Source organism: Crocodylus porosus, unplaced genomic scaffold (assembly GCF_001723895.1).
Source record: "Crocodylus porosus isolate Cpor-Errol unplaced genomic scaffold, CroPor_comp1, whole genome shotgun sequence".
Classification (NCBI taxonomy): domain Eukaryota; kingdom Metazoa; phylum Chordata; order Crocodylia; family Crocodylidae; genus Crocodylus; species Crocodylus porosus.
Window position 1 is genome coordinate 15,300,617 of NW_017728911.1, and position 21,671 is coordinate 15,322,287.

The following is a 21,671-nucleotide window of genomic DNA, read 5'->3' on the forward strand; positions in this document are numbered from 1 at the left end:
TAATGCCTTAACATTGAAACTGGTGAAGCCTACTTGAGTTGTACCACTGATTTCAATGACAGACAAGGCTAACACAAAAACATTTCTATTCTTCAACTTAGTTAAATAAAGCATTTGAAACAGTCATATGATTACTTCAAACAATTTAATAAATTCTGTTGGGGAAAAAATAATTTTTTTTTTTTTTGGTCTGAGCTGGATATCATAATAGCAAAAAGCTAATAGAGGAGTTTTTAAGTCTGCCAATTATGAATGTCATGATAGCAGTGCTACTTTATCTGGCTGGAATCTAGGAATTTCAGAGATGAGACAACCAAAAATTGAATTCTGGGCAATGACAGGAAGTACTGGTGAAAGGATGTGTATCAAAGACAGAAAAAAAAAAGAGCAACAGCTGTAGCAACTTTTAGAAGCTTGGAGAGTTTTCTTGCCGTTGAAAAAGAAGTATAGCATCTGAAGCAGAGGTTGTTAATCAAGTTTCACATATTGCACTCAGTATGGCTCAGAGGGATTTTATTAGCTATTGCAATACACCAGTTTTCCCTACAGGTATACAAACCATGTAATTAGGAAAGATTCTGATAGTATTGCCTCATTTGCTTTAATTAAATAAAGAAGTGCAACTAAAGTAAGTACATTTTGTATGGATTGATTTATGCTTTTATTTTTCTCATACAGGACAAATAACCAGAAACAGTTTTTAAAGCAGCCAATTTATGCTACACCTTTCCATGTTGTAGTTAGAGTTTTTGAAATGTTATCAGAACGTTCTTGTATGGGAGACCAGACGGAGCCAACTGGCCAGTCCCCCAAAACAATGGTTTCCATGCCTTCAGAATACTGCTTACTTCTGTTAGTCAGTTTATGCCTAATGACACTTAGAATTCTTACTCAGAAATACAACTCAAAGACGCATTTATTCTGTATTGCTTAAACTGTCTTTCATATGGATGAAAATGCCTACAACAACCAAAAAAACATACAGTTGCAAAGCAACTAAGTTCCAACGTCTACAGAAGCTGTTTTCAAGTTACTAAAGAAAAAGTTTATGATGACAAAAAAAAAAGTCAGTCAATACAAAAATGACATTTAATAGAAATCCTTGGAATAGCTGAAATGACAAATAGAACGGGCCATCTTTTTGTCCCCGTAAAGGAACACACACGTACATGGAGAGGAGGCAACAACAGGGCAGGGAATAAATGCAGCTGACCAGCTGTTCTCATCCTGTGAAGTAAGTAGTTCTGTCAAACATTGCTTGGAGGAGGACAGAATCTGGCAGGCACATTATGTGCCTTAACTATCTTGGCCAGAAAAAACAATCCTCAAAGGTCTGTTCTAACACCATAAGCAGCAGCAGTAGCTTTATGAAGGAAGTGCTAAACAACCCTAAGCTGAAGGAAAGTAGAAAGGTGACTAGAGAGCCAACATGATTCTCCCTCTCAACCCCAAGAAGAGAGCATGAACTCGGAATGGCTGACATTGCTTAAGGATTTTTTTTTTCCATTTCCCATGGCCAGGTACAAGAACATGGTATTACTACCAAGAAGAGTTTATGACCCTTATGGAAAGGGAGGTAATTCAGGTCAACTTCTATATAGTCAGGTTTGAAGTAGGAAAGGATGTACTTCATTTGACCATTCTTAAATAACAACCTTTTAAAAATGACTGTCCCTCTCCAAAAAATAGCATTACCATTATCATGCTGCAGATTCCAGAATGGTAAGGTAAAAAGGGAGTTCAACAAATACTTACCCTGAAACATCACTATTTTCTTATTCTGTTCACATCCTTATACTGGTGCATAATCACCATAGTGGAGCTGGAACTATGCATTTAAACTGAGTATCTTGCCACAATGATGCTTTTTTTCCCTTAGTGCCATAAATTTTCTTTTTGAAATCAAATTGTGCTTATACCTGGCATAGTGAAACATCTGAGCCTTATATTGAGACTATTAATATAACAGAAGGTTTACAGTCTTTGTCATAATATGCACTCAGTGAAAGGAATCACACTGATTAGGTAGAGTGGATGTTAATAGATAGTTTAAGGATACAGCCTTCACAAGTTCTTAAAATTAATTTATATCCTACATTGTATAAAATATATAAAGCCATTAGAAAACTATATGAGTAGATAAAATAAGGACATACTAGGAAACAGCAGAATTACAGCTTTCGTTTGCATTTCCCTGTAATTACATTATGACAGCAAAGAAGTTCCTTTGCCTAAATGGTCTTACGCAGTGGTTTACAAGACAACAGATGCCAGTAGAAGTCCATATAAAACACAGATTGCATTTAGCTAGGAAATGAGGTCCATACAATTCCCAATAAATCTTCTCAAGATAGCTTAATACACTTTAGGTTGACAGAGAGAAAGAGAACTAAATGGTATATTTAGGACAAGAAATGTTTACATAAGACAACTATTTTAACAGATGGATTAGAAAGAAAATAACCAAATATTAAAATTATTTGAAATTACAATGCTGTAGAAAGAGGTCAGATTAATAGCACTGAAAGAGAGAGCAGATACAGTAAAGTAGTCAGAAGTGTAAGTGTCAGTTTTCACAAATACATCTTAACATTAATTACAAGACCCACCATTACAGGTCAGAGCAGTTCCATTTAAGTGTCCATTCAATCTTTGGATTTATTAAAGCTAAACATATATCAATTTTGAAGGGGGCAGGAGTTGTGATGTAGGAATTCACTCTAGGAAATTAAATTAAGGCCACCAAACTAATTTAATACTAGAAACTGCCTGGCATCTGAGTGGATTTTCTGCTTGGAAAAAGAGAAGCAAGTCATCAGCTACCTGGAGGATAGCGTAGAGTGCATCCTTAGCAAGTCTGCAGATGACAATAAGCTGCGGGGGGAGTAGTAGATACGCTGGAGGGTAGGGCTAGGATTCAGAGTGACCTAGACAATTGAAGGATTGGGCCTGGTGGTTACAGTGAACAATAGGCTGAATACGAGCCAGCAGTGTGCCCTTGTTGCCAAGAAGGCTAACAGCATACTGGGCTCCTTTGGTAGGAGTGTTGCCAGCAAGTCAAGGGAAGTCTGGAGTACTGTGCTCAGTTTTGGGCCCCCCACTACAGAAAGGATGTGGATGTGGGAGAGAGTCTAGGGGAGGGCAACAAAAATGGTTTTGGGGCTGGGGCACATGACTTCTGAGGAGAGGCTGAGGGAACTGGACTTATTAAATCCCCCCTCAGTCTCTTCTCTAGACTAAATAACAGCCTTCAACCACCAAAGGGGAATTCAAAAGAGGCTGGAGCTAGACTGTTTTCAGTGGTAGCAGATGACAGAACAAGAAGCAACGGTCCCAAGTTGCAGCAAGGGAGGTTTAGGTTAGATATTAGGAAGAATTTTCTCACTATGAGGGTAGTAAAACACTGGAATAGGTTACCCAAACAGGTAGAGGACTCTCCATCCTTGGAGGTTAAGATCTGGCTAGATAAAGCCTTGGCTTGGATGATCTAGTTAGGGATGGTCCTGCTTTGAGCAGGGGGTTGGACTAGATGGCCCCCTGAGGTCCCTTCCAACTCTAATTTTCTATGATTCTAGGTTTCTTGCTTCCTTAGGCTTTCCATCTGGGATAGAGCCTTTGTCTTGTTAACAGTTGTTCTCAGATGCTGAATCTGAACATCACGGCCCAAAACAATACTGCAAGATGGCAAGAAAACCCAGGCCACAGAACTCAAACTAACAAACCCTCACCTCAAAGCTGCCAAGATTTCTTCTCATCTCTGAAGATGAATCTCACTGCAATTCACCTGGAGATCTGGACACATGACATAAAAAGGACAGATCAGAAGAAGTGGGATTATTTAGAGAAGACTGAGTAGATTTGATAGCAGGCTTCAAATACAAAAAAGTTACTATAAAGAGATAGTGACAATTGTTCTGAATGTCTACACCGTACAGAATGAAAAGATCTTAAATTACAACGAGGGAGATTTAGACTAGATATTAAAAACGTGTTTTAATGATGAGGGTAGTTAAGAATTGAACAGATTACCTAGGAAGGTCATGGACTGTCCATCACTGGAAGTTAAGTGTAGGTTAGACAAATATTTGTCTGAGATGGTTTAGACAAGGAAGACCCCTCCCTTGAGCAGGGTGCTGGACTAGATGATCTTTCAGTCTTATTTCTCCTGTGATTCTACGATTTAGGTCACTCCTAAATTCGGCTGAAAGCAAACCAGCATCCTAGAAGTAAAAGCCTTAATATTTAATCTTTTTCAGAACTGTAGCTTTCATTTACTTAATAAACACATTCAACACTATCAAACCTGAATAGTTCTGAAATTGATAAAATCTTTATTGAGGAGAAACCGAATTCTCTAGAAAACTTATTTTTTAAACAGACATTCTTATGTCATTTGTTTTCTTCCACTGTTACCAAATATGACAATATTACCATCTACATTATGTTTCAGGAGAGTCAGTGGGACATGGAGTGGAGGTGCTACACAAACTTTTCTGGTACTACTAGTAAATACAGTTAATTATTTTGTGACTTTAGTTTACAAAATTATTTACAGTAAACTCCAGTTAATTCACCACTCCAAAGGGAATGCAAACAATAGTGACTCTTCCAATAAACAGGAGTTGATACTATGGGAAAGATGGAAAACTGGTAATTATCCCATATATCAATTAACTATGGTTTACTAAACTTGACAGCTGTAATGCAAATTAATTTTAGTTGGGAATGCAAAATGGCAGTATTGTTACCAGAAATAATTAATTAACAAAGCTTAAAGTTGACACATTTATTTGTCAAGGGCAATAAATAAATGGATATACACAAGTATGGGAAAAATCCCTTCACTAACACATTGCTTTTTAAACAACATTCTAGTTTGGTGCCTTTGTTGCTCCAATATAATACAACGTTGATATCTTCCATTCAGTGTAAAGAAAAGCAGATCTATTAAGCTTATGTTCATCCTAATATTAATATCAATTTATATAAAGAAATGTTTCATTTCAGCAAAAGAAATGAAGTTAACTGTTTGACACAGATTGTTATTTTAGCTAGGTATTAATAACCAAGTATAGTTCTATCTAATTGCCAAGAAGTTTCTGTATCTGAGATTTAATGTCCAACAAAGACCTTCTTTAACCATTCATCACTTCAGTATAATAAAAAGAATGTAGTAACAAAGTGTAACAAATGGATAGAAAGAAAAAGCTGAGGAAAAAAGTAATCCAGACTGTCCACAGTTATTGTAATAAATAATCTTACTTTATATCAGTCTACTTTTTTTTATTTTAGTATGCAACAGATTTGTGTGATGACTGGTTCTGATCATGATGGCAACGCTGTTTGAAAAAACTTTAGAGCAGTTCTTTACCCATAAATCTATGTTTCAAAATCAAGACTTTTTAAAAATTGCACCCGACAGACATCTTACATCCAAAAATAGGAATGTCATGTTCCAGCTGGCTGCTTTAAGCGGTTCCAGACTCAATGATGAGAATGCACTTACCCAGACTTAGTGTGCAAATCAGGACTTTTCCAGCACAAGCAGCCCTTTTCAAAGTATCTACAAATTGCTAAATATAAAGTTTATCAAAAAGGATCAGCAATAAAGTAATCATTACTGACTTTCCCTATTGAAATGGAGGATTTGTGGTTTCCTCATAATAAAATTCAGCAAATATTTTGTTTCTGTATCCTATAAATTCTGCGAGATGCAATGTGTTTATTTGGTTCCCATAAATTAGAAAATCTGGTTATTTCTACAGACATTTCCCAAAACTTTAGATTAGTGATTTAAAAAACAAAGTGATACTACACCTGTGAGACTTTCCAAACAATCCTAGAGAGCAATTTAACCTCTCTCTGACCCAGCAAAAGTGTGCTTTTTACAGATGCATGATTTAAAAAAAAAGGATTGTGAACAGTACACCTGCTTAAATGTACAAGTGGACATGTTAACATCATCTTAAGGTTCAAGGTACTTCTGGAAAAAGGCAGATATTAAGTTAGTTATTTTAATTCTGCATTCCTACATAGGAGAAGGGTTATTATAGACTTTTAGTTTCCTTCCACATATCACCTACCACATGAAGAGGTCAATAAATAGTAACAACTTCTCTGGTCCAGTTTACCTATAAGAGAAAATTCTAAAGAAAAGAAACTATAAAATCATTTGTTCAACCCTGATAAATTCTGAGTTACAATACCCAGTTTTTAACTGCAAGAGAAGTAATAATGAAGATTTATCTTGCTTATCAATAGATGCTCCGGTTTTCTGTAACACACAATTTTCAGTAAGACGTTTGACAGACCACCTACTAATAGGGCAAAAGTAAAGCTGGCTGGATGGTGCAATGACAGCACTAACCAGTGTAATCCTGGGAAAAAGAATGCACGTGGGACACCAGAACCTGAACACGAGGAATCTGGGCATGATGAGGAGGCAGTGTGCTGGGAAGCTCATTGGGCTCTAGTGCCATAAATACCCAGTCTAAGTTATATTTCATACCATGAAAAGAACCATGATTCTGTTGTGCTGATGTAAAGACTTCAGGAAGAAATCTGACACAAAACATATTACTTCCTTTCTGTTGAGTAAAAGATGAAATAGCTTACTAACTGATATTATGAATAATGCATGTCACTATGACACAAAACTTGCTGTGATGTGTGTTCAGCTACAAGGTGCAATATTCTCATGACTGACTCAAAGCACAGCCGCATCCGATTGTGGTTTGGAATTTCATCTCGACAAGCGTGCACTAGGACTTTGACAAAAGTCTGTACGATTGTAACGAAGTGGTCACCCATCCTCTCCTTAAGCAGGAACAAAATCCATGGGGATAATCAGGCACAGGCGGCATGTAACGGGTTTATCTTCCTTTTTATTCCTTGTATTCTTATTTCCGACAATGTGCACTTGGCTGCAGGCAACAATCCATCTCCTGTTACAAAATGACACAACTGTTCTTTTCTTTCTCTTTCTCCTTCTCTTTCTCTTTCTCCTTCTCCCGAGGTTCTTTTCGTTTGCGTTCACTGCTCCCAGATTGTCTTCCGCTTGCTGGAGAAGCTGCTCCTTGTACCTGCTACAAGGAAAGATAGTTTAAAATCACAAGTATTGCAAACAATAACCTTCCCTCCCCCGCCACCCCCTGCCAAAAAACAAAAACGGATAAACTTAAATTTGTTGCTCTGGTGAAAGGATGAGAAAAGAAACAGCCATCAAAAACAGGCTTTAGACCTATATTTTGTGCTGTTTTAAGCCTAATTATTTCCCTTACCAAACCACCCCAGGGAAAAAAAATTATATTGCCATCTACCTGTAATATGACATTTTGATGCAAAATAACACAAAGAATGGATTTATGTAATTTTATGCGAAAGTACAAATTCCCGTTAAGTCCCATATTTGGATATTTAGAAATTATGCAGCAGCATGGTGGATACCTCAGTTGGCTAAAAATAGAACAAAATCTGCAGTGTGAAAGGGCCAACACTAAGTACTTAAAGCATCTATCATGAATTACCTCAAAATTATTTATGCTGAAATAATGAAGAGGGGACAGAATATTGTTGCATCTTGGCTCCTTAATCAAACAAGAATAGCTTCAAACTAGGGTCAGTGGGGCATGGAGACAAAAGCCCATTGATAAAAGAGCAAGATGACTGAGGGACAAAGGCCAAGAGCAAGAAAACAATACAGAGTTTTCAGAAAAGGAAACAAGGCTGTAAAAAGGAATTAAGCATGGCAACCCGAGATGTTTACATACTAATACAAGAAAAGTGGGGAATAAATCAGGAAGAATTAGAAATCATAGTGCACACACAAAATGATGATATTATTCGTATAACAGACAAGTGGCATGGTTCACATGATTGGAACATTGTCCTGGATGGGTAAATCTTGTTCTGGAAGGACAGGCATGAAAAAAAAGGAGGCAGTGTTGCCTTGTTCTGAGCTACAGAATGAAGTGGGCAGTAGGTTTCTTCAAAACCTCTGGGTTAGGGTAAAAGGGAAAAATCAGGAAAGGCATCTAATGCAGTCACCAGATGCAATTCTTCCATTCTACTGAATACTGGTGAATCCTCCCCTGTATTATGGTGCTCAGTTTTGGAAAGCAATAAAAATGATTAGAGATCAAAAAGACACAGTACAGATAACAGATTGGAAGAACTGGGGATCCTTAGTCTGGAGAAGAGAAGACTCATAACAGTCTTCAAATCTACTTTTTATGAAGAGGATGATTATGGATTATTGTGTGTCCAAATGGGACAGGGCAAAATAAGAAACGTTCTTAAACTACAGGGGAAATTCATGTTAGACCATAGGAAGAACTTTCTAACTATAAGAGTGGTTAAACACCAAAGTATACCAACTAGAGATGTTGTAAAGTCTTCATTACTGAAGGTTAAGTTTTTGGCCAAGATGGTTTAAGCACATTTGAAATAGGATAATCTTAATTTGAGTAGGCAGGGTGAAGGGGGCAGATTATATCACATTTTGAGTTATCTTATTCTAAACCCATTTTATGATTCTATAAAATGTGTTTTTCTTTAGCATATTTTTTTTCTTTCAAACTAAAAGACCTTCAGTCAATTTTGAATGTTCTGTCATCTGTCAATCCTACAAGCTAATGAATTGTTTTGAGCTAGAGGTGTAGGTTGTAGCCATGTTGGTTTAAGGAGATAGGCAGACAAGGTTCTTTGGGTAAATCTGGTATCTTTTATTAGACCAACTTAAATAGTTGGAGAACAATTTTTAAGCAAGCTTTCAGGTTCAAAACCCTTCGTCAGGCTAAGGAAGTTTCAGCAGTTGACGTGTGCTCTTTTCATTCTATCCAGGAAGAGCACGCACCAACTGCTGAAACTTCTTTAGCCTGACAGAGGGTGGGATTCCTGTGGAGCCACCTCCCGCAGCCCTCAGCCCATGCCACGTTGCGCTGTGCCACATACTTGGCCCCAGCCCAGCACCAAAAGAGCCCAAGTAAGGCAGAGCTGCTGCTCTCCTTGTACCACCTGGGCTCCCACTGGGACCTGGTGGGTTTGGTTGCTCCATGCGGGTCCTGGCAGGAGCCTGGGAGGCACAGGGAGGAGAGCAGTGGCTCTGTCTGGCATTGGGCGTGGCTCGGGCTCCGTTGGCATGGGACTAGGGCTGGGCATGTGGTGCATGGGCCAGGGACTCTGTGGGAAACCCACCCCCAACTGCTGGCAGCAGCTACCTCAACAGGGCATGGGGACACGGTTGCCACTGCTCCCTGGGGGCCCAAACCAGGGATGCGCAGGGAGCTGCAGGCCCAGGCAGTCCTGACTTGCCCTGAGCCCAAGCCATACGGCCCGAGGGTGCTAGGCATCCCTGCCATGGCTTAGTGCTGCCCTCCATGAATCCCCAGTGCTGGCAGCCTGGCTGCTCGGGGCCCTGGATGGGGGTGAAACCCCCCTCCCACCACTTTCTGCTGCAGCTGTCCAAAGCCCACGCCCAGGGTTCCCTACAGTTCGTCTACACTGCCGCTGCTGCCTCACTGGGCACCCTGGAAGAAGTGGTGATGGTAGTAGGGCAGGGCAATGACTCCAAAACCATGTGCGGAATTGGTTCTTGCATTAATCGTGCACATTAACGGCGATTAATTGACAGTCCTAATACAAAGTCACATGCAACTGAAAACAGGCTTAAGTGACCCTTTGAGACATGCAAGATTTTATTTAGCAATATTTCCAGTCATGACTTCTGAGTGGAAAAAGAGGTTAAAGTTATATTTACCAACACTAATAAAGACCTAAAAGCTCCTTAGTAGAAAAACACAGAACATGGCTCTCAGATTTAATTATAAGATTGTTTTATCATCTCAAAAATATTTCCTGATGAGCTTTCTATTCTTCTCCAGAACATCAATGAAAACTGCATGCTACTACTTTCTTCTAAATACAGCTTCCCATAACCCAAATTATCCTAGTGTCCCCATTTAAAAGTATTGTAAAATAATTCTTTAAAAGCCTAGCCATTAGTGGCACGGATTAATTCATTTACTTGACAAACTGGGATTAACATGTGAATTCTCATATTTATGATGATTTTATCTGAAGTTTGTTATGCAATCATCAATCACTTGCTGCACAGGGTTCAAAGGGTACAGCTCTAATCCTCAAAGCAAATTTACAAAACACCTTTAGTAGATGAGCCTAGGATGGGGGTGGGCAAAATATGGCCTGTAGGCTGGATCCAGCCCACAAGGCCATTCTGTCTGGGCTGCAAGGACCCTAAAATTTTTGAAAATTCATATTTCTCTGCCCTTGGTTCCTGTAAAAAAAATGACAGGAACCAAGGGCAGTAGGACCCAGGGGAAACCCGGTGGCCTCTCACAACAGCAGGGCCCACCTGGCCCTGGCCCCGGCCCCAGCCCCAGCTGGGCCTTCTGGCCTGGGACCATGTGGCTGCCCGGCATCAGAACTGCAGGTAAGGGAGGGCAGGGAAGGACCCCGGGCAGGGAAGGAGCCTGGGGAAAAGTGGCCCAGGGAAAAGCCAAGCATGGAAGTAGGGAAGTGGACAGCCCCACACAGGCTGCGAGCAGCTGCAGCAGGGAGTGCTGGCTATGGGGTTGGGGAGGGGCCACTTTCCCCCCCCCACGCTCAGCTTTTCCCCAGGCTCCTTCCCTGCTCCATGGAGGAAAGCGGCCCTTACCTGCCCCATGGCTGATGCTCCCTACTGCAGCCACCTCGCAGCCCATGCAGGGCTGTCCTGAGCAGGCACAGGCAGCTCCATGTGGGCTGCGAACGACTGCAGTGTGGGGCGCTAGGCATGCGGTGGGCGAGGGGCCACTTCCCCCCCCCCGCGCTCAGCACCACCTTGTAACCCAGCCCCACTACCAGCCTGGGCCCTGTGCGGCTCCAGGCTCGCCTGTCGGGGCTGAACATAGTGGCAGCAGCTGTGACCCCCCTGCTTGCCACACCAGACAGTGTTTGCCACCACCATCTCTGTGCTGCCCAGTGCATGAGCTCTGGACAGGCAGCAGCAGCTAACACTGCCCAGCGCAGCAAGCAGGGGGGCCGCAGCTGCTGCGCACAGCCCTGACGGGTGATCCTGGAGATGGCGCAGAGCCCAGGCTGGCAGCAGGGCCGGGTTACAAGCTGGTGCTGAGCGCAGGGAGAAGCAGCCCCTCAGTCACCCTGTGGTCGGCGCCCTGTGCTGCAGCTGCTTGCAGCCTGTGTGGGGCCGCCTGTGCCTGCTTCGAGCACCCGCAGCAGGGACTGCCAGCCACAGGATGGACAAGGGGCTGCTTTTCCCCGTGCTCAGCACCAGCTTCTTCCCTGCTGGCGAGCAGGGGGTTGGGGCTGTGCGCTGCCCCCCGCCTGTACCGCAGGGCTGGGGGGCACTGGGAACAAGTGGGCAGGAAGTCAGCGGGAGCACGGGGCCCGCACTGGTGTCCCAGGGCCAGTGCTGGTGAGGCCCAGAGCAGGGTGGCAGGAGCACAGGGTCCCAGCCAGCAGGGTTTCTATGGAGCTGAGCCAGCTCCCTCCTCTCCTTGCTGGTGCAGCCCAGCCCAGCTTCACAGACCCCTACCAACCTGTGCCCTCCTTTGGGCCCCACCAGTGCTAGCCCTGGGACATGGGATCAGTGTCTTGGGACCAAAGACATTGGGACACTGGTCCCAAGATGATGACCAGGGGGTAAGGCACCTGTCAAGGGGCAGGGCTACCCACAGGGCCCTTGACAGCCTGCCAAAACTGAGTAAGCAGCCCTCTGCCTGAAATAATTGCCTGCCCCTGGCCTACAAACTGCACTTCACAAATCTACTGGACATTGGTCATGGACTCAATATATTCACTGGTTTTATGACACATTACAACCTGCCTGACATCCGATTCACCAGGTACTTGCCTGACCTTACCTTTTACACTTTTCTTCCCCCCCAACTTCTTTCCTACCCTTTTGTCTTCCTAATTTTCAGCCATTTACTTTTTCATAGACTGCCTCTTTTCTACCTTGGAGAACTCAACTACAGTAGAATCTCCCTTATCTTTGGCATTATTTCCTCCTTGTTTCCTTCCCTCCCACCCCTTCCCTACCGTTTGTTTTTCCTAATTTCCATCTATTTACATTCTCACTGACATTTTGTCACACTTTTAGCTTCTTTCATTCTTTGGAGATCTCAGAACACCAGAAACCCTGTATGCCTGAAGAAGTGTGCTTGTACACCCAAAAGCTTGCAAAGAACTTTTTTCCAACTACTCAGTTGGACTAATAAAAGATATTAGAGGTGCACCAATACATCAGTCCAATATCAGATTGGCACCAATATAAAGAAAATTGACTATATCAGAAATCAGCCAGTTGTGGCCGATAATTTGGCTGATAAATGCCCAGGCGTGCATGCAGCCACAGCATAGCACATAGTGGGTGGCTAGCACGGCCTGGAAGTTTGGAGAACTGTGTGCAGCTGGTAAGTCTGTTGTGGTGGAAGCGGGAAGGGGCATGGAGGGCAGATCAATGCTCCCTGTAGTGAGGGAGGGAGTGGAACTGGGGTAGGACCTCCCCAGCTGGGGCAGTGCACGGGATGGAGCTGTGGCTCATTCAGGGAGCACAGGAAGGTGGGGGGCCGGCATGTGCCCCTGGATCTGGCCAGGGCAGTGCCAGAGTGAGGCTGGGCTGAGCCATGCTGTGTTTGGGGTGGACAGCAGTGGCACTGGAAGGGGACTACTGGGGGGGGGGGTTACAGCAAAATTTGGGGTGGCTGCAGCCTCCCCCCATAGCCCCCTCACAGTGATGCTGCCCCAAGCACAGCGTGGCCCAGCCCCCACTGCCGGGAAGAGCCTAACATGGCCCCCCAGCCCCAGCCCACCCCACCCAGATTCAGGGGTACATGCCCCACTGCCCCCAGTGTCCTCCTGGGGAGCTGCTCCTCCTCCCTCCCCGTGCCCCCTGGATGAGCCACGGCCCTGTCCTGTGCCCCACCCCACCTAGGCAGCACCTACTCCAGCCCCATTCCCTCCCTCACTGTGGGGGGCATTCATCTGCTCCCCCCCCCATGCCCGTTCCCTCCCCCCTTCATCACAACAGGTTTACCGGCTGCATGCAGCTGCATTGGAAATCAGATTGTTATTGGCCAATATGCCTCCTTAAAAATCAGCTATCTGTATTGGCCCCCAAAATCTCCATCAGTGCACCCCTAAAAATATCACATCTACCCAAAGAATCTTGCCTGCCTAGATCAGACTGGAGCAACTGCAGAACAATGTTAGTATAGATGTTTTCCACAGAACAGTCATATAACATGCAATGAAAAGAAACCGATATGCATAATCAGATTCTCTTTCATGCTAGTGGAAATTTAGTATTGGTGAACTAAGCTCAGACAGCAGTAAAGTCTTAATGTAATTGCACAAAATAAATTAAGCTAATATTTGTATTTTGTAACCATGGAGTATATATGCTCACCTGGACCTGAGCTGCAGCTGCAGCTGCAGCTGCTTGTTCTTGTTCCTGATAGTATTGAGAGGCTCGCCTATCCTCCTCTTCCTGAAGTTTCTTGGCTAGCTCAAGATCACTAATTCCTTCAGGGATTTCTTCCCAATTGATTTCTTGGCTCTGCTGCTCTTGTTGTAAAGACAATGCCATCAGATAGTCCTAAGAAATGAACTCACCATTAGTCAATACTCTTCTGCTGTATATGAAAGTCATACAAGTCACTGAAGCAAGACCTGCAGAATTCAACCATTACGCTTGCTGGATGGTTTCTTAGGTTGCAAAGCCACTTGAAAGAGCTCACTAAATCAGAAGCAAATCAACAAACAAGTTCTGCTAGGAATACGTACAGTTCCTTTAAGATTTCTGAATACTGTTGTATAGCAAGACATAGTTAGCCATGTTAATTTGAAGTCAAGCAGTTGGCAAGATAGATTTCACCTTGTAGACTAACTACATTTATACAAATTACACACACAGAGGAAATATATACATCTCTCTTTCTAGAAGTTACACCCCCCCCTTCTAGTACACTTTTCTTCCCATGCCTTAAAAACCCATAAACCTGTTACAATATATGCACCCGTGGACCTGCGCTTCTATGCAAAATGCCCGCCAGCCTCCCTACCCTGAACACAGTCCCACAGTCCACACCCCTGTTATTGGGTTCCAAGTCTTAGTTCATCCATTATCACTGTTGCTCCAGCTGGAAAATCCGCTGCTGCTGTCCTCCTCGCTGCCTCTAGATCCAGTTGTCTCGTCATCCTCTTTACTGGTATTGTCCATTTCTCCACTGGGGGTGCTTGGAAGATCCTGTGCCAAGTGTCTTTGCCAGGTGGATATGGCTGCATCCTCACCATCCTCTGTTACCGATTTCTGGTAGTAGGACTGGAATTCACTCAGACCCATCTTAACACAGTCTACCACCTCTAGGTTCACGTGTCTGTACATTAGGAGGTTTTTTGGCCTTCCACAGGGCGCTTCTGGCACAGGACATGAACTGATCGAAACAGGCCAATGGGCTTCCCTAGTGTTTGGTCAGTTGCCCATACAGTGCCACCTTTCTTGACAACTGTTCAAACTGTCACCGCTTCATAGAGTTGCTTTACCTTTCTCCACACTTCCTTGGTGTAAGCGCAGAGCCACAGAAGGTGATCGATAGTCTGTGGCTCTTTGACCAGGTTGCTCTTGGACAGTTGGGTCTCCCTGGCTGACCCTCTCTAGGTCTCCAAGCCCTCACTGCAGAGGCTTAATGGGCTACCAGCCACTTCAGAACTCTGTGATTCTTACACAGGTCCTTGTGGAAGATGCATTCCCACACAGCTTGACGAGCATCACCTGGGAGCAGGTCCACAAGCGACATGGCATCTTTGGTTCTCACCGCCTCCGACATCTTCTTGTGGTTAATCACGGTTGCGCGGCCTGCATTCTGCAGACCGTACATGCTGGAAAGCTTGTTTCGGGTTTCATAGAACCAAGGTAGGTCCATGAGCCGTGGTCATCTATTTGTCGGCGTGAACACAAGCCAGTCATGATATTAGTCCAAAACCAAAAGACTCATGGTTTGCCCTACAGTTCACTGGGGTGGGCCTCAGCAGAGTCAATGGCATTTCAAGCCATGGTGACTCTACAGTTCACCAGTGCTCAGTAGTGTATGTACTCCAGATATCCCTATATGCTAATTAGGTCCACATTCATGATTGGTGTTCTTGTCATGAGTCCTGGGATAGTCCAAAAAATGTATATGCAGGTGAGGTGCAGGGCACCATGGTCTGGCTCCACCTCATGGAGGGCAGGGCCACACTAATTGTATGCGACATGCTGAGAGAGGGGGACAAGAGGGACTCTGGGTGAAATGTTTGGGGTGGTTTGTTAGATATTTAAGGCTGGGGAAGAAACTGGAATAATTAGAATTGGGGGAAAAAAGAGGCACAGCTCAGCTGTGAGAGTGAAGAAGTCAAAATGCATGCAATGTAGTGGCTCAGCATGACTTGAAAAAGAGTTGGTGCTGAGGGGGACTGACTGCACTGGGCATTACTGTATATCTTATTCTGAGGAGCTATATTGGCCTATTATTTCCATGATCAAAATGAAATGTCACTATACATATATAGGTATCAGTTGAACACAATGTTTTATTGATATATTTACAATTTTAAAAGCAATTTGGAAGCCTATCAGCGCATTGATCATTATAATGAAATAAATTTGATAATACTTATAAATTTTGGTGTTTGATTTCTGTTTTTTTCTCATGGAAAAATCAGAGCTTCCCTTACCCAACTCTCACCAGGATGCAGGTCCAGCTGTGGCTGCCCCCCACTGATGCTTTGTGGCACTGAGCAGCCCTGATACTGCTGGTTCCCTGCCCCTTACTCCCAACCTGCAGCTCCCCCCCACCACTTCCAACCCTCAGCTCCTCCAATTTGTGAGGAAGGAAGGGAGTGGGTGGGTGGGTGGGTGGTGAAGGTGGAAGGAGCACAGGTGACATGGCAGAGGAGGCAGAGCAGCCAAGGTGATACAGCAGGGGAGGCATATGCCCCCCAAGATTTCTGTTCCCACAGCATGGCGGGTGGCTGCAGCCCACTGGACCAGATCTGGGCACGAGCCACTAGTGCGGCCCAGCGGGGGGGCCTGGTGCTGAAGGGAGCACCACACCGCACAGTATGTGCAGCCACGGCAGTGGCAGCAGCAGCAGCAGCAGCACAGAGTTGTGATCCTGCTAGACAGGCAGGGGGCACCTCAGCTTGGTGGTCATGGCGTTGCAGCATTCCCTCCTGTGCCAGGTCCTGCCTGCTGGGCCATGGAGGTAGCTCCTCCAGAGCTGGTCCATCCCCACTGCAGCCCTGTGCCCTACTGTGGGTACAGAAATCTCTGGGGACATGTGGCCCCCCCTACCCGTGCCCTGCTCCCCTCCATGTGGCCTGTGCCCCTTTCCTCCATCCCTTGCCCTTACATATGGCACCCCCTGCCTGACTGCTTCCTGTAGCCCCAAGCAGCCTCTTGCAGGCTGGAACTTTGCCAGCCTACAAGAGGAAACCATGGTTTCCTGCAGTTTTTCACCTTTAAAGGGGGGAAATCCATGTTTTTCCACAGCAAATGGAAAACCTGGATCCCTGATGATGACCTACGCTTTTAAGATACTAAATGGGATTTTCAAATCACTCAGGGCCAAGATTACTGAGTTTCAACTGCTCCAGTTGAAATTAATTTTAATGATTCCTTTGACATCATTGGTACACCCTTAGCTATTTAAGTCACAAACAACTGGAAATACACAATAGATTTACCTGATCTATTTGATCTTGCTGCCCTCTGTATACAGTTTCTGGGTCTGATGGAGGCCGAAGGCGAAATTCAGAATCACAGAAATTCCCATCACCATCTACGTTGTGTAAACTTTCCCAAACAACTTTCTCTTCTGTAAGAAACCCCTGGTCTGTCACCAGCAGGTAAAGCTGACCCTGCATGGGAGGACAATCAAGATAAAAATCTTTAAAACCAATAAAAATGGAGATTTACAGTCCAAATCACTGACTTGTCATTCCTGCTAACTTTTTTTTTTTGCATCCAGTAAACCAATTGATAATGTCACATTTATGCCCAAGTTTTAGACATGAAACTGAGTTATACTTCTATCATGCACTATTTTCACATTAAATGTTGGTTATCAAAGCATGTTGGCAACATGCATCAATATAAAGCAGCCATTACAACAGAATAAAAACCTCGGTATATTAACTGAAGTTCCCATTCCCTTTTAAAAATGAATGTAATATATGATGATGCATCTCTTATGCTGTGTGTCTCAGCAACACTTTAGGAATAGGTTTTGAGAGGTGTGGCCTCTGTCAGCTACTGTCAATATTAAGAATGATCAAACACATAGTAAAATGCATGGCAAAGCTTGTGAACACAGGCAATTTTTCAAATGTGTCTACAATGCTACATGAATACATTTAAAAAGGATGCATACCTTCGTTGCCCTGACTAACATGTGAGGAGGAAGGAGGGGAGAAGTGGTTAAGAGACAGTGAAACCAGAAGATCATCTATCTACAAGGATTTGAACAGCCTCCTTGACTTTTTAACAATCTGGGATTGGAGGCCACACCCAAACCAGGGAAGCTGAGGGAGATAAAGCATCACAATGAATGTGAAGAATTGCTGTAGTACAAAAAGAAAAAAACCCACAAATTCCACACCATTAGTTATGACATACCATCCTTCCCTGGAACCTATACAGAAAGTCCTCAAACAACTGCAACCCATACTAGAAGACCCAATTCTTAAAAAAATCTCCACTACTCCCACAATAACGACACCCCACAACAAAACCATCACCATTCCTGGATCTTACACCTGCACCTCCAGAAGTTTAATACATCTCATCCAGTGCACTAAATGCCCTGATGGAAAATATGTAGAAGAAACCAAACAACAACGCATACCAAAAAAAAAATTACCCAATTACCTGTGGGTGCACACTTCTCACAAACAACCGCGCTCTCCAATCTCTCAGTTCTGGTCCTCAAAGGGAATTTACAAAACATCTTTCATAGACAAGCCTACAAACTTCACTTCATAAATCTACTGGATACAAAAAACTATGAAGTAAATATAGATATTGGATTTATGGCACATTATAACCTGCTTGCCATCTGACAATCCCAGGTAACTTCTTTATATTTTACCAGCTACATTCCACTCTTCCCTACCCCACCATTCACCTGGTTCACACCTATTGTCTCCCATGGTCTCTAATCCTCACCGCCACATATCTGCATTTTCACAGGCCTGTATTTTGCACATTAGCTTCTATTCCATCCAGGAGAGCACAAAACAACAGCAGACTCTCCCTATGCTTGAAGAAGGGCGTTTGTACCCAAAAGCTTGCAAGGAACAATTTTCCCCAACTATTTAGTTGGTCTAATGAAAGGTATTGCCATTTACCCAAAGAACCTTGTCTCAGAATGGACAAAGCAGCCTGAACAAGCAGGGTGTCAGTGCAGGAGATGGAGAGTCTGAAGAGAGCAAACCACCAAGCAGTTTTATGGTGTGCAACTATTCTTCTTCTTCTCCTTCTCCTCTAGATGTCTTTGTCATAAACTAGACTTTTTTCCAGAACTGTGCACAAGCTACGGCTCTTTCTGTTGCTGCAGCAAGGTCCTCCTTCATACAGGTCTCACCAAGGAGTTGGTAAACAAGCATGCGCTCCATAGTCTGCACTTCACTGCACTCGCATATATTCATGTCATTAGAGTAGCCCCATTTGATCATGCTTGTTTCTGATTTTCCAGTTTCCCTGCACCAGTGATTCAGAGATCCCCATGTTGGCCAATCTAGATTTGCCCCTTTTGGAAGGTCCTCCTTGGGGTCCAGATCTATTTCAGAGCACCTGATTGCATGTAATTTTTCCTTCCATAACCTCAGTTGTGCCTTGTAAACCATAGTGTTCAATGGTGCAACACTAGTCACGAAAAACTCTTTCACATTAAGCCATTTAGTTACTTCTGTGAGACCACAGAGTGGAAGCTTGAGGTCTTCTATCTGCTGTGATCTTTCTGTCTGGCTTGCTACCTTTCTTCTGATATCAGGTGGTGCACTGCCAGCCAGTAAGTACAGGCTATCCTTTGGTGTTGGCTGTTATTTCACGACAGCTGTCATATAGCATTGGGTTTATTTTTCTTGGCATGAACTGATTGTTCCCATACTGGATATGTATACTCGGCAGTGGAGTAACACAAGGTGATAGCAGTGATTTATAATGTAGTTGGGTTCACTCCCCACTTTGAGATGACCAACTTTCAAAGTATGCTGTTGTGGGCATTGACTTTCCCTTTAGTCTTCTTTACGTGCGCTTTGAAGGTTAGTGGTCAGTCCAATGTAACCCCCAAGTACGCAGGGTTCAGGTGATTAGTCAGTGGGATTCCACCCCAGATGATGTTTAATTTCCTCTTGGCTTCTCTATGTTGTACGTGAAAAACTGTGAGCTGCATCTTGGTTGGGTTGGCATGAAGCTAGTTCTTACCGTAGTAATCTGAGAGGTTGTTAAGTGCACGGTCTGTTCTCAACAGCGGTAAAGTCCTTCTCTTGTGATGCAATGCGTAGATCAGCAGCATATATGAAGTTCCTTGTATTACTCTCTTTGGGTTGTTCATTGACATGCATGTTAAAAATGATCAGTGCTAGCATACTACCCTGTGGGAGACCATTTCATCATTGTCTGCAGCAGCTTTGTTTCTTGCATGGTTCTACATAAAAACATCTAATCTCCAAAAGAGATTGGATAAGCTGTACTAGGTGGTAGTTGTGCATCATATTATAGACTTTGGCAAGCAGGTTTTGGTGGCTGACTATGTTGCATGCTCCTGACAGATCTACAAATAGAGGACCTATTACCATCCCTTTCTCAAATCCATCTTGTATGTGCTGGGTGATGTTTAGTATTTGGCTAGTGCAGGACTTGCCTGGTCTAAATCTGGCTTGTTCTAGTATTAGATATTGTTCAATATGAGGTAAAAGGTGATTGAGAATGAAATGTTTATAAAGCTTACTGTCTCAGGGATGCAGGATCAGGCAAGGGGGATACCTCGTTCAGAGGCAGACCCCAAACTGAAGTAAAAGAAGAAAAAAAACATACCTGTTGCAGGGGCCCCGAGGAACGAGGAGGTACGCTGGGGAAAACCACCTGAGCGGTTTATCAGCTGCACCTATCTCCAGCTGGGGCCATGTGATGTCATGAAGAGGCGTCACCTTGTGAAGATAAAAAAAAATCAGCCCCAAAAGCACAGGAAGAGGGATGCTGAGGGCTGGAGGAGTGGCGGGGGACCGCTGGGCAGAGCACATCCAGTCGCTGCAGTCAGCAGCAGCAGCAGCTGCTGCAAGAAATCCCCAAGCTGGGGAAGACCAGCGGGGAATCGAAGGAGCTGGCAAGGAGGTCAGCAGCAGTGGCAGCAGCAGGAGCTGCGAAGGATCCCTGAGCCGGGGAAGACCGGCAGGGATCAAAGGAACCGGCAGGGAGGCTGGCAGCAGCAGCAGGAGATGCGAGGGATCCCCGTTTCAGAGAAGTCCAGCGGGGATCAAAGGAGCCAGCAGAGAGGCCGGCAGCGGCTAGTGAGAGCCGGCGTGGGAGGTCCTATCAGAGGCGATGGGTGCCGCAGGTCCAGGGTGGAGGCAGATCCTGGAGGGGAGGGGAGGAGAGAGACCCTGGCTGGGGTGCAGGCGTGGACCCCGACCCAGAGGACATGCTAGCCTAGGGGCATTAGGGGCTAAGGGGGCATGGGCCTCTCCCCGTGGTTGTTCATCTTCTTTTTTGTTCTTTGTCTCGTTTCCATTGTAGTCATGTTGTCAGTTTCTATTTTTGTCACGTTGGGTTGTTTCTGGGGTTTGGGCTTTTATGGTGGGTATCAGTTTTATGAGGGTATCGGTTGCGTTTTCCTTTTTCGGGCTGATCTATTTTAGTTCCCTGTTTAGAGCAGGTTAACGGGGCCTTCCATTCCAGGCTTGGGTAGCAGGGACCCCATTCAAAGACGGGAAAGAAACCACGTGAGAACACGGTGAGGACCAAAGGCATCAGCCATAGAAAGCGCAGGGCACTGAAAGAGACAATCCTAAAGGCTATGTCACTGGACCCTCCAGGTCTGGCCAGAGCCTGAGGCACCTGTATGCAAGGAAGGACGCATAGGGACCGAGGAAGACATCAACAGGGGATGGCCGTAGAAGATCCTGAGGCTTGTCTCGAAGGATGGCGTATGGCCAGGGTGTAGGGGAGGTTCGAACCCCACGGACGTCCGCCGGGATGCGTGACAACTTTGGTGGCATCCTCAAAGGGGACCCCCTTCACTGAAGGACCATCCAAAGTTATGGTAGGCAAGTTTGGGGGACACCCTGAAGGTAATCAAGGTATCCTCTGGGGTCTACACAAGGTTCCATGGTAAGCAAGGTCAGCTGCTCGGGCAAAGGCGGCGCGGGAGCGAACCATCGAGTGGAGACGGGCACACTTACAACGATGACACAGGACTGACATGGCCTAAAGTTCTCTGGGCTAGATGCAACCTTCCCTGGTTTTAATGGAGCTATAACATGGGCTTGTTACCATGATCTAGATATTCTAAGGATTGATGAGCAATTGTTAAAAATGCGAAATACCCATAACTTGGTTGCGGGACCAGAGTGTTTTATCTGCTCCATGCATATGTTGTTGAGTCCAGCCG

The 21,671-nt window shown here is 44.5% G+C and overlaps 1 protein-coding gene across 2 annotated transcripts in view; it reads right to left on the reverse strand.

Moving 5' to 3' along the window:
• Positions 1 to 4,306: 4,306 nt before the first annotated feature.
• FAM63B (family with sequence similarity 63 member B) overlaps positions 4,307 to 21,671 on the reverse strand; it is a 61,895-nt gene continuing 44,530 nt past the window's right edge. For both annotated transcript variants that reach the window (XM_019533477.1, XM_019533476.1), the window contains exons 7-9: positions 16,747 to 16,920; positions 13,430 to 13,618; positions 4,307 to 7,085 (exon numbers count right to left, since the gene is read on the reverse strand). In XM_019533477.1, coding sequence (XP_019389022.1) covers positions 6,948 to 7,085; positions 13,430 to 13,618; positions 16,747 to 16,920 — 501 coding nt within the window. In that variant the 3' untranslated portion in view covers positions 4,307 to 6,947. The remainder of the gene's footprint in view (positions 7,086 to 13,429; positions 13,619 to 16,746; positions 16,921 to 21,671) is intronic.